At 36.5% G+C, this 14,312-nt stretch overlaps 1 protein-coding gene across 3 annotated transcripts in view; it reads right to left on the reverse strand.

Moving 5' to 3' along the window:
• AUH (AU RNA binding methylglutaconyl-CoA hydratase) overlaps window positions 1-14,312 on the reverse strand; it is a 109,947-nt gene that overhangs the window by 77,177 nt on the left and 18,458 nt on the right. For 2 of the 3 annotated variants that reach the window (XM_068666094.1, XM_068666092.1), the window contains one exon: window positions 537-623. The exons of the other annotated variant lie outside the window; for it this stretch is intronic. In XM_068666094.1, coding sequence (XP_068522195.1) covers window positions 537-623 — 87 coding nt within the window. The remainder of the gene's footprint in view (window positions 1-536; window positions 624-14,312) is intronic. 3 annotated transcript variants of the gene reach the window in all.

A 14,312-nucleotide genomic window follows, 5' to 3' on the forward strand; every position in this document is an offset into this window, starting at 1 on the left:
TGAGTGAAATATCTCTCAAAAAATGTAAAGCCTTATTTTACAATAAATTTATTATTCTAGTATTTTAATGTAGATTCTAACATGTTCCTTTAAGAAAATCTATATAGCTGCTTGGTGATATTAAACAAAGTTTTAGAAGACCTTAGAAGCATGTCTCCTATCTGTTGCTGATGTTTAACATGTTTCTAAAATGTATTAAAGACTGTATTAATGAAACCAAACAGAAGTATGCAATAATGAAAATCAATTCCAAAGCACTTGGGTGTCGCAAAACAATACATCCTTTATAAAAACAGCAGGGCAAGTCACCTCTATTTCAGTTGAGGTTTAGCTTTTTTCTAGCATTCTAAAAAACAAACTTCAAATCATTTAGTCACATTTTAAAAGATGTAATGCACCCCATGATCTATATATCTCATCAATACAAATATTTGTGTGCATCTTATTATCTGTCAGGAACTAACCAAGCATGTTTATGTCATTCCTTTGATCCAGTTTATAGTTAAAAACCATAATTCAAGGGAGAGTTTACATACCCATTTCATTAATAGTTGCTCTTGCTTTTGAGACAAAAGAACCAACTTCACTTGAGTGCATTTTTGCTCTTTCTTTAAGGTCAGCACCTGTAAGTGACATTTCACATATATGTTAGCAAACTGTATACAGTACTGTAAATTTGTTTTCAGAAGTGAAATATAGCTGTGTGCCAGAAAAAAAAAAAGTCTGCTTTGAGACAAGGACAGTTCAAATTGTCCACATTCATCTTCCACAGATTTCAAGGAAAACAGAGAATCTTTATCACAAAAAAAAAAGTAATTCAAATTACCCAGCAGATTTTCATCAAGTATATTCTTCCCAGTGGCATTTCTTCTCAAATTAATGAACAATAAAATCTAGGTGGGTTAATATTTCTTCTGACACATATTTCTATTTTTTCTGCTGTGTCACAAAGTCTGATAATTATATGGTTTTCTTATCATGGTCTTGTTGTTATTCTTCTGCTGGTAGATCATGAAGTAACTAGGGTGCATGTTTTTACAGTAACAGACAATATTTATCTAAATAAAATCTTCAACAGTGGGCCAAGTACAATTTTTCAACTAAGTTTACTGAAACGTATTTTAGAATGCTGCATATGGCACTTTTTACGTTAAAAAAAAAAAACTAAAAAAGTTTTAATCTATTTCTTCATAACATTATGAAGATAATTCTGTTTAAACAGCACCCTATAACTAGAGGTAATTAGAATTCACTGGTAAGAGAAATTGACTTTTTTTCTCAAGAACGAGTAAGGAAAGTGAGAAACAACAACAACCAAATACAGAGTAAAATACAAAGCCCATCTTTCTTACAGAGGAAGAATAACATTAAAAAGACAAAAATTTCATATACATTTTCCTAAGAAATGCAACATTCCCAGTTGAATTTAGTGTATATATTTTTCCGGTTTGTAAAAATGAATCTATTAACTTAGTTTCTTGGCATATGAAAGACTAAACAATGAAAGGAAAAAAAATAATCTGTATTTCTCTATCCTCAGAACCAAAATGCTATCCATTCAGGAAAATGCACTGGACTCTAATCCAGTTAAAACAGTAACTCTGATTTAAAACTAAGCAGTCATATGTTCCCCTTTCTGGGCTTAATTCCTGCTCAATGCAGTTCACCCTTTTCATCAAACATTTAGAGAGCAGTAGTCAAAATTAATAACTCTAGCCTACCCCCCCCTTTTTTAAATCAAAATTGATACCTCAACCTGACTTTTTGACTAATGTGCAAATGCCATTTTACAGTAATATGTCCATTAATGAAGCTCTAAATCTCCCTTTGCAAAGCTTCTCATTTTACATTTGTTCTCCTTCTATGCATGTTAATATAAACACAATGAAGCACACATTTGCATGTTTCCCACTAAAAAACATCAAGGTTCACCTACACCTTCAGACACTTTTCCAAAAGCTTTCAAGGAACCTTCTATGATGTACCACAACTGACAACAGCGTGACAGGCCAGCCGAGTAGCCTGCATGTACTTAGAAATACTGCAGCAAAATTGCTGCAACTCTGTTGCAATTGCTACCTCATTAATTCATAATTAATGCCTACAGAAATCTTGCCAGGAACCTCAAAAGCAAACAAAATTTGCATTCATAAGTCTGGACAGACTTTTAAACCATGTAAAGCCACAGAGAAATACATTTATATACAGAGTTCTGTAACTGAAAATAGCATTTACAAAATGCAATGATAATACCTGCTTTAAAAGCTATTGATAAAGCAGGTGAACAAATGAAAAAAAATATTCCTACTCTCATGTCATTTAATGTTTGGGATTAACTTCTACAACTTTGTCTAAAAGCATATAATTGCCTATATAACAATAACAATAGGCTGCATGCTCTAGTAACGAGAGAATTGTATACCTGTATAATCTGATACAAAACTCCCATGCACTGAAATCCTGTTCACTTGGCATGCTGTAGAAAACTAAATTTGAAAAGAGAAGCAGTGGACCTAAAAATGTCTCTAGTATTACTGTTAGGAAAATCTACTGTCAAGGTAAGACTAAGGCACTTCTTAGGTTTTACGTTATTCAAACTCATAAAGAAAGTGGATTCAACCTACCATCCCTCCCACCCTAGGAAAAAAAATAAAATAAAATAAAAATAAAAGAGGTCACAGATTCAGGCCTTCATTTGTAATATATACACTTACTTAAATGTACTTACAGAACTCTAAGTTTTCAACAATAACTTTCATACAAATGCATTAAAAGGTAGGTGGTAATTTAAAATTAATTAAAAAGTGTAAGAAGAATTTCCAGCACAACAGTTGATCTCACTGCATTAACCAACTTCTGTAACCTTACATTTCCTTTTTTAAGTATTTCTCCCTCATAACTGTCAAGGAAATGGACAAAGTTCTTTTCCTAATCCTTTTCTATTTTAGCACTCCAAAGTAAAGTAACCGAAGATCTTTCTGAGAAGACTTTTAGGCAGAAACCATTTGCTTCACTCCAATAGTTCACAGGAAATGGAACTGCCACTGACCTAATACTTTTGTTCCTGTTTTAAGATTAAACTGCTGATCAAAGAATCTTTGAAGAATTCCTTGATCCACACAGCAAAGAACTATTCACATGTTTCTTCGAAAGCTATTCTCAAGTCAGAAGTAGGTAAGGTTAAGTTTCTGAAGACAGTCATGAAGAAGAGTGCAGGTTCAACCAGAGGCTTCTGCTCTCTCAGCAGCTGAAATCAAAGATCCCTCCTGTCATCCCAAGTTAAGTACTTTAAAGTATCTGCAAATATTATTTGCTAAAGTCCTGACAGCAACAAAGTAGCTAAGATTTTCAAACTAAAAAAAAAAATTAAAAAAAATTAAAGAATGACTCTCTGCGCCATTCCCATGGACCACAGCTGAAATCTGCAGATATGCTGGGCAATCTGCTTCCCCACATCCACTCCCAACAGACTTCAGAAGGTTGTACTGCGGGTCTCTATGTCACACTAATGCAGGGTTTTCTAAGCCTTTCTGCCCAAAGATGAAAGAAAGGGGTATCTTAAGTTACCAGTGAGCTAAGGCAAACTAAATGTTACAGATTTGAGTGTACACTGTAATTACATCCTCATATCCATCCAGTTCATGCTAAAATGTGAATCATTGCTTAGTCCATATTGCTCTTTCTGGCATTTTGATGTTTTGTCCCACCAATTGAACTATATCCACGCGGAAATATAGCTAAAGCTAGTCAAAACTGTGGTTCCTGGGTCATGCTCACCACTTCCCTGCCCTCTGCTCCCATCCAGTGCTTCACAAGCTCCCTTTTAAGGACTATACACTTCTATTTTCAAATTACTAGGAGCTGGTAGTACCTGCCAAAAGAGAAGTATAATAGTTCTCCTAAAGCTACATTAGGATTAGAGCAAGGAAGAAGTTCTACTTGAACCAACTTAATTCATAAAAATATCATGTCCGAATTTATGGGACAAGCTGATAGGAGAGGACTTCCCTGAAGACTTCTCGTAAACAGTCCGGTTTGCAAAGTAGCAGTCCAAACAGCATTCCTTTGGAGATCTGCTAAGCAGTAAGTACATAAGCAACTGGTATACACAGATCAATCCTTAACACTACTCTGAGGAAATGCATGCTGTTTTAACTACTACCTACACTCTCCAAGGTTTTCTCAATCTGACTTAAGGGTAAAAATATTGATGCAAATAACCTTTTTTTTCTTTTTTTTATTTGGCTATTAAATGCTTGGACATTGTACACTGTCAGTCTAGAGAGTTTTTGCAACATGTGTTTTGACTTGCATTTCACAATGATACCACAGAAAATATTTATTTGAAAGCCAAGTCCAGCAAAATAGACATATTGCTGTTACTCATTAGAATTTTCCCACCTACACTTCTATATGCCAAGGATTGGCTATTTAACTTCAAAAACACACCAAAAAAAAAAAAAAAAAGAAAAGAAAAAAAAACACACAAGTTTTACAGTGATTGCTCTGACCCTTATGCCTTTTGCCTTATTTGGATATTTTCACACACTTTCTGAACATAATTTATATGCTGTTGAAAAGCTAAGTGTTGTGTTCAAAAAATCTCTTCTGGAATCTTTGCGTAAACCTCATTTTCCAAATGCCACACTTAAATGTCTAGAAATTTTATTGCACAGTACTATTCCATACTATGCTTTAACAAATACTTCCATAACATGACTCAAAAGACGTAAACTAAAACGGTCAAAACTTGTCAATGAGGGAGGAAGGAATCCCACGATATTTAGTCTCGCTCACTCTCCATAAAGTTTCATCCAAACTCACATATTCTCTAAAACTTTTCTTTGATGTTCATTTTTTAACATGAAACTAAACAAAGATGATCATTACTTTTATGTAGCTAATAGATTAGTAAGTATGACTTGAATCCCAACATTTTATTGCAATTCATACTGGGCTTAAAAAAAAAGGCACTTTAGCACTTTATCAAACACGTTTAGTTGGAAACAGAAAATGAAGGTAGAGAGGTCAGTAACATCAGAAAAAAAAAGTACCTAATTTTTTCACATTAAAGGAAATGGAGAAACTGTAATGGTTATACATAAAGTATTCAAAACCCAAGTTCAAATTTCTGATGCAAAAAACTGTTAGAAAGTACACTCTACAAATCCAGCAATTAAAATCCAGTGAGAGTTTGTACACACTTATGATCATTACGAAGAAAGAATAAAGAATCATAGAATCATAGAATATCCTGAGTTGGAAGGGACCCTTAAGGATCATCAAGTCCAACTCTTGACACCGCACAGGTCTACCCAAAAGTTCAGACCATGTGACTAAGTGCACAGTCCAATCTCTTCTTAAATTCAGACAGGCTCGGTGCAGTGACCACTTCCCTGGGGAGCCTGTTCCAGTGTGCAACCACCCTCTCTGTGAAGAACCCCCTCCTGATGTCAAACCTAAATTTCCCCTGCCTCAGCTTAACCCCGTTCCCACGGGTCCTGTCACTGGTGTTAATGGAGAAAAGGTCTCCTGCCTCTCGACACCCCCTTACGAGGAAGTTGTAGACTGCGATGAGGTCTCCCCTCAGCCTCCTCTTCTCCAGGCTGAACAGGCCCAGTGCCCTCAGCCGTTCCTTGTACGTCTTCCCCTCCAGGCCTTTCACCATCTTCGTAGCCCTCCTCTGGACACTCTCCAACAGTTTCATGTCCTTTTTATACTGTGGTGCCCAGAACTGCACACACTACTCAAGGTGAGGCCGCACCAGTGCAGAGTAGAGCGGGACAATCACCTCCCTCGACCTACTAGCGATGCCGTGCTTGATGCACCCCAGGACACGGTTGGCCCTCCTGGCTGCCAGGGCACACTGCTGGCTCATATTCAACTTGCTGTCTACCACGACCCCCAGATCCCTCTCTTCTAGGCTTCATATAGCATGTGATGTATAAGGAACAAAAAAACAGAACATGTACATTTACATTGGGACCTATTCACAGAATCACAGAATTATCTAGGTTGGAAGAGACCTCCGAGATCACCAAGTCCAACCTCTGACCTAACTCTAACCAGTCCTCCACTAGTCTAAAGACTGAATTAATGTACAGCATACTACTAGACTTAAAAGCTGGCTCTGAAGCCCTAAAGCTCTACAAACAGACATTAGTTTAAAAAAAAAATGAGACTGACACTGGGCCTACCTTGTTGGTTTGTCTCTCAGTGTCTGGTACTTTGTTACTTAAAAGTATTAGGGCTGTTACACTGTTGTGTTAAACCACAACCCCTGGGCAGCTAAACATCACACAGCCCTTCGCTCACCCTCCCCCCTCCCTCTCTGGGATGGGGGAGAGAAACGGGAAAGTGAAGCCTGTGAGTTGAGATAAAGGCGATTTATTAGGACAGAAAACAATAATAATAACAATAATATGTACAATACAAGTGATGCACAATGCAATTGCTCACCACCCGCTGACTGATGCCCAGACTATCCCTGAGCAGCCAGCCCCCCCACCCCAGCTAGCCAACCCTATGTATTGCTCAGCATGACCCCATATGGTACAGAATACGCCTTCGGCCAGTTTGGGACAGCTGTCCTGAGTCTGTCCCCTCCCAGCCCCTGCTGCACCCCCAGCCTGCCCACTGGCAGGATAGTGAGAAGCTGAAAAGTCCTTGGCTTGGTGTAAGCACTGCTCTGCAACAATTAAAACATCAGCATGTTATCAGCACTCTTCTCATCCTAAGCCAAAACATAGCACCCTACCAGCTACTAGGAGGAAAACCAACTCTATCCTAGCTAAAACCAGGACATACATAATTTTCAAAATTTTCTATTAAATAAAGTTTTCACTTTAACAAAACAGATTGCAAGACATGGTTATCACAACATCTGAAAAAACAAGACTTTATAATTCACTCATCATAACTTAATAGTAACTACTTTCTCTCGTAATTGTTTGTTTTATTGTCAACAACCACCACGAATCCTCTTGCATGCCAGTACAGAAACAAATTTTTGCACACACCACCTGAACAGAGTAAAAACATGTAACTTTGATAAAAAGCAAGGCATATTCTGCATTTCTAAACAGTAAGAAAAGGATGCTGGCTGCAGTCACTGTAGTCAAGAGAAAAGCAATTTGGTATGAAAGATACTGTGCATGTTTCCTATACAAGGAGGTAATTTAAATGAATGAAATGATTTATTTTTGATGCAAGGGTTTATATTCATGAGGTTTTCTAAACCTGGATATATGACTCTTAAGTCAAAACTGGTATTCAGATTCTTCTGTGTATGATTTGCTGTCATACGCTGTTACAAGCATGACTTTGGTATCTCCTTGTTTTGCACATATCCCCCTGTGTCACAGACAAGTGCCTGAGAGTCACCAAACTGTGAAGAACAAACAAACAAAACAAAACAAAACGCGTTTGCAATTCCTGTATATTTGTGCCTTTCACAGGATGTCAGTCCTGAACACACCCTCCTGTAAAATGGCAGCCTTGTAGATCTACTGCTACAGATTATCTCATATTTTGCAATAATTTACACCCAGATCTACTGATTTTAAAGTAGATTTAAAGTACTAGCTGCTAAATAAATTGGAATAAGTGGGATACTTTAGAATGTACAGCATACACTTTTTTAAAGCTTCAGAAGCCCAACCCTTTCCTAAGGGCCAGGACGCTAATTCAGACAGATTTCCTCCTCAAATCCAGGAGTGTTGAATATAAACTCCCTTAGCTTTATATACATAGATTCTACAATCCCTTTTCTATGCCTATGCAAACTCAAACCAGATATGGATTAAAGTCAGCTGGTTCTTTCTTCACCTTGTCTTTTCAGGTCTAATTTAGAAGCACCGAACAATATTCCTCCTATTAATATTTTTGTCATAAAAAAAAAAAAGACAGCTTATGGTTCCACTTCATATTCCTTTCCTGCACTCATCTTCAACTGGAGAGGCAGGGAAATAAAATAAATAAATAAATAAAAACCAACACTTATCTCTTGAGAACAAAGCACACATTTTCCCAAACACCAAGTAATTTTCCTTATGACACTTCCTTCACCCAACAACTGTTTCGGTGACTCCATAGGCCAGCAGTACCTGCTTCTGGAACCAAAACACTGAATAACTATCACAGCAGGATTTTCTGCAGTTTCCTCTGTAACACAACAGACCAGTGGCAATGGAAAGGTACAAGAACATGACAGTTGCCTGTGTCCAGACAGTAATTTAAGACAGTATTAACTTTGATTCTGTGCTATGCCTCCTTTCTAATAGGCTTTGTTAGGCCTTGCAGAAGACAGGCACGGTAGCTGCAGCATCCATTACTCTCAGACAGATAGAGAACCACAGAATCACCTAGGTCATAAAAAATCTTCAAGATCACCAAGTCCAACTAACTGTCAACCTGACCTATCAAGTTCCATAGCCAAAGTCCAGACCCTTAATGTTTCATTGCCCTTCTCTGCACATGCTCGAGCAACTCAGTACCAGTACAGAATATTCAGGAGAAGGAGACAGTGATGGTAGCAATGAAGGCTGCCTAATAAATGGTTAGGAACAACTAAATCATGACAAAGCCTGTTTATCCCAATCTTCAAAGAATCCAAGAATTCCTCAAACATCAACCCAGCTATTTAAACACTGCAAGGGTATAAACTTACTCTTCAAATCATTGTGATGATAAATACTGTAATTGAAGGAAAAGCAGTGACTCTTGCAATTATTATTCAAGAGGGGAAAAGGGAAAGGGGAGAAAACAGAACTGGAGTCTTACACAGAACAGTATGGTACAAATTACACAACCATAGAAGTTTTGTTTTCTAATCTACTATTTAGTTAATGATTTCACAGTTAATTGGGAGCTGTGATTTTTATTCATTCCACACTTTCCATGTGAAAATCATTTGAAGAGACCAGCACCAGAGTTCTTGGGTTTTAAGCTAAGAGCTAGAAAAATCTTAGCCAATACATGTATATTGTAATATATGTATTAACACCACTACTGCAACAAAATAGCATTAACATAGCACAGCAAGTTGTCTATATTACATGCAAGACCTTTCCAGTGAGTCTGCTCATACTTATCCATATAATGACAGCTGAAAAACTGCTTTGTATTGTTTAAGGAATATGTAGGCATTCCTAAAATTTGCTAGTGACAAGGCTCCTCATCTTTCTTAACTTTAAATTATTAATATTCAGACTGAGTATTTTTTGTAATTAGTACTAAGCCTTTCAATTCAATGAAATGTGAATACATTCAAAATGATGAGCAAGTGGTTGTTCCACTTTGATTTCTAGTAAATCAAGTAATTAGAAAAATACAAATTTCTCATTGCATTATTACAGATGACTGAGTCAAATCTTTTGCATATATACTGTACATATGACCACTGCACATTATTTTTTCTGATGGTAAAAGGAATTGATACTGCTGGGTTTATCTATTTTGATTAGTAATAATTTAAGAATACTTAACTAACAGCACACCCAGTTTTATGAGCTGTAAATAGAAAAAGGGGAAGTGTGTTATGCGGTAAAAAAAAAAAAAAAAAAAAGACAGAACCCCTTCTGAAGAAATCCTGAAGTCTGTATTCAGGCATAAATCCTATTAAGGAAATGAGGAGCTCTTCCTGAGAAAAACCACAATTTAAATTATTTTACGGCCTAAATGTAGATAAGTGAATGCCTTTTTTGTCTTTTAAAATTGAAAATATTCCCTTCCATCCCATCTTTTGATCTAAAAGACACTAACTAGTATCTACCTGTTTTTTTATTTTAGAAGATCACTATTAGCCATATTGGGGTATCACCTGGAAGCTTCCAGCAGGTCAACACTTGATGATACTGGATTCTGTGCAGTTAAACAACACTATACGTTCAGCGGAACATTCAAACAAGCATGTAAATGACACATGCAGCACATGAAAATAAACACACCTTGAAAACAGTATCTTTAGTAGTTGTCATGATTTGTTACCTCTCAACCACTACATACAGCAGACCGCACACAAACTTGAGGAAAGATTAGAAGTACTGACCTTAGAAAGACTTGATGATGTGGCTACAGAGTTTGACTAGAAACCTGTCCAAATTACAGCAGGTGAAAAGAACATGTACGTTTGTAGGGAAACTTGAACTGAGAAAAAAAAGTCTTAAAGGTAAAAGATAAGGAGCTCAACTTTGGCCATTTTAAGTCTATCCAGAAAGACTATTCCTTAAACACTCTTCCTCACCCCTCTCTGCCCCTCCACGCCCCCCAAAAATGCATTAAAATGGCTAGCATTCCACAAACATCTTTGTCTCATATTAACACTGGGCCAGCACTGAAGGCTAAAGTCTTGCCATTCCACACAGGACTGTGTGGACGTATGGACTAGTAAGCATTTGAGCCATGAACAGGAACATCTCTTAATTATGCTTTGTTCATGCAGAACCTAGACAGCAAAACAGCAGCTGCAACTCTATTTCTCTTAAGCAACAAGTTAAACTGCTCATAATCAGTACTTCCTCTTATTCCCACTGTCCCCAAAAGCTTCGAACTGACACAGAGAAATAAATGAAAGTGCTTGCAAAGAGCAAGATTTCCCATCCACTGAATCCATTTTCAGCATGAATGTTGCAAACTCAATTGAATTTTCTAAGGACTTGATATTTTTAAATGCTTCAGAGATACTTGATCTCTTCTATTTTTAAAAGACCATCCAATAGACTTGTCAGCAACGTACTACAGAGAAAGTATGAGGACAGTGATCCAACACTGGAACATTACCTGCCATCTGGAGCGGATTAACAAATTATATGGATTGGTGGTATTTGAGCACAGAGCTCTGTCACTTAAAGACCATGTCCGTCCACAAAGTCACCAAGTTCCAGCCAGTGACAGGAACTCCAAAGATAAGCATTAGAATACCAACAATAAACTATTTTAGACCTTAAATTTCTTTTATCCAACAGAGCTCTAATGCTTCACTATTTACATAAGCTACTGGAAAAAAAAAAGAAAAAAGAATAGAAGAGGGACACTGTAAACAACCACATATCTGCACTTTTTCATCATTAAATAGCTGTTTGGGAGCTGTTTTTTGCCTAAAACAGGCAGAATCAGATGACGAGCCATGCATTTTATTTTACTTATCTTTTAAATTTCTTTTGGTGTAAGACAAGAGTTACGATATATTTTAATATCTGATCTGTATATACAGAAGGACACATACATTTCTCTATTCAAATATACATAAAAGAACTTTTAAACAGGAAAAAAATAAAAATTTTGCAAGAAGACAATGATCAAGAGATATTTCATAATTTTTTCACTTTCATATTACTTGTATTAATTCTACAAAAGGGAACATTTTAAAACTTACAAAAGAGATGACCACTGATGGCTTTAGTAGGCTACCTATGATATACTCAGAATTTTCATTATGGCCAAGCATCCATCTGTTTCTGTATCATGGTATGAGCATATTAGAACTGTGAACACATAAGCAACTGTATGCCACATTTATGTCAATGCAGTTATTTTGTTCCCCTCTAGCTTTCAGAGTTACATATCTAATAGGGAAGCTGAAAAAAAAATTTTTTTTTTTTAATTGCAATAAACATACAACAAAGGTGTCCTCACAGGAAAGCATTAAGTGGCAGGCAAAGCCAAGAGATGAGCAAGTAAAAGTTTTAAAGAATTATTAGAAGCTTCTTTTCATTTTTATGGCAATTAGTACACAATGCATAGTTCTATTGTGTGTTACTCTATGCCATTTATAGAAATAAGTAGATATGAAACGAACTGTTGTAAATTGTCTTAAAATGAAGATGACAGAGTCAGATATGTCTAAATACCTCTGCTACATGATCATTTTATTCTTTTCAAAAGCAAGTGGAAAGAAATTCTGTACCATGCAATAACTATTTTTGCCACATATTTTGCACATGTATTTCATTTCCAGTATGCATTACCACCAAGCACATGAAGTCAGATTATTTTTGCCATCAGGTTTTCTCAGCTAAGGATATAAACAGCAAAGCAGGCTTAGTTCCCTCACCAACAAAGAAACCAGGTGCCATGGGCACTTAGTACCAATGTAAATGGTTATTTAAGTTGTACAGTGCACTACAACAACTTAGTTCAGAGAACTGTGAAGAAACTTAACAGTCTTCCTTCATAGGTCAAGATGTCAAATACATACAGATGTGATGTGGGTATTTCAAATGGAGGTGACTACTTAAGTTGACTTAATAGTTACGGAAGAGATCTGGACCTTGGAAACTGCAATGTTAAGTCAAATGTTCAGAGATATGTAATACAACTTAAATAAAAATATTAGTTCCTTGCCTAAGCAGAAATGCATTTACCAGTGATGCCCTGGGTAGCAGAGGCCTAGCCAAAAGCTGTCCTCATATCAACTTAGTCCTAACTGAGGTACTCATAATCTGTATCTTTCTATTTTTCTATTAATCTTCACCTGATTTTAACCATCTTATACGGAGCACAGATGACAGAGTACACCTTGTGACAAAAAACAAAACAAAACAAAAAACCAACACACACATCCATATGCATGCCCTGAAACCAAGCAAAAACTCTCACCAACACCTGAAAAGAAGCTTACTGCTTTTGAGAGGATCTGGGAGAATACCGCACCCACAGAATTTACACATAACAACCTGTGATTGCTTTCTTTTAACCTGGATTTGAACTTGATGAAAAGAGCTGGAATTACATGAACCAAATTAGCTACCCTCTATCATCATCACATTAAAATGGGTTAGGCATCGTGCTGGAGTTTACGCAAAAGCCGTTCCATGCTAGAAGTGCCCTCTTACCATCCCCAAACCACAAACGACTTGATACTACTACAAGACAGAATTCTGTCTAGCACTCTTCTGTGTTTCTGTGCAATAAACAAAATTCAATCTCAAAATACGCAAAACTGTCTTGGGAATCTAAAATGTATTACAGACATGAACAAACCGGAACAGACAGCCGAAGTTCCAGAAGAGAAGTATCTTAAGGTTAGGATACTAACTCAGGTTTTAAGAGACTTGAAAAAAAAAAATGAAATACATTTCCTCGTGTACAAATAATTTTTTCAGCAACACAAGGTTTGACTTAAAGGAAAATTATGCTGCTGATACCAGCCTATAAAGAAAGACAGTGACGTAACATTTTGTAACTTAGAAACCTCTCTCAAATTGTTTATCTAATACCTAAAACACCAAGGCACCAAAATTACAGACTTCACTAAAAAGAGCAACTGACAAATGGAAAGGCAGTGGAGAATACAAATTCCCTTCAGGCATCAAAGTTTGGCCAGACTGCCAGACATGAAGGGCTGGAGGTAAAGAAAGAACCTTTTTTCCAAAAGGTTTCTACATGAACAATGCTAAAGATACTTTTAGATGAAAATAAGTAAAGCACATCTCCCTAAATACTGAGATCTTAGTTAAGAGCTCATCACTGCACTCTGAAGATGGAATGGAAAAAATAATAACCCTCTAGGGCTGCAACACCTGCTGGAACAAACCTAGTGATTTCAAGCATCCCCCTAGAAAAGTCAAAGGGGAGTATGGTATCATCATCCTAATGCTGGTATTCACTACTGTACATGACATTCTTGGAGCTGTCCCAGCTAATGACTCAAGATTTCACTGCAATTGTCAAATGAAACTACAGTTTTGTTTAGTGACTCTGGCTAGAAGGTAAGACCACAACCATGTGCTCACTTGGGTTGGGAGCAGGGCAAGAAACAGACAACCTAGCACTGAGCAAGCACTGTTCAGCTCCAAAGTTACAGTACTAACTTGTGCTTTCTTTAAGTAAAAGCATGCTCCAATACAGAAAATAAAACCCACTTTCAAAATTTTTACTCAACTTGGTGTAAATTAGATATAAGACTGTGTAAGATACATGGAATCCAAACATACATTTCTCATATACCTAAGCATGGTGACTACTTCACAACATAGTAACAGCATAATTTATATTTCATACTTGAATTTAACAATTTTAGGCATTCAATTTGTTCAATTTTTCCCAAATAAAAAAAAAAATAATTGCAATAAGTTTTAATGGTTTTGAGAAAGTCATTCCTGCTTCCTGTTACACTCCACTGGTTAAAATACAGAACTAACCAGATTCCACCCTCTCAGAAATACACACTTTATCTAGAAGTTAATAATTTAAGGTAGTTTTCAATGGAAAATATATAAATATCTTTCCAGAAAATACCACATTCATTATATTTTTTCTAGCAAATTAGAAGACAAGACAATGCTTTAAACTACTTATACAGGACTACAAAA

Source organism: Anas acuta, chromosome Z (genome assembly GCF_963932015.1).
Source record: "Anas acuta chromosome Z, bAnaAcu1.1, whole genome shotgun sequence".
Taxonomy (NCBI): domain Eukaryota; kingdom Metazoa; phylum Chordata; class Aves; order Anseriformes; family Anatidae; genus Anas; species Anas acuta.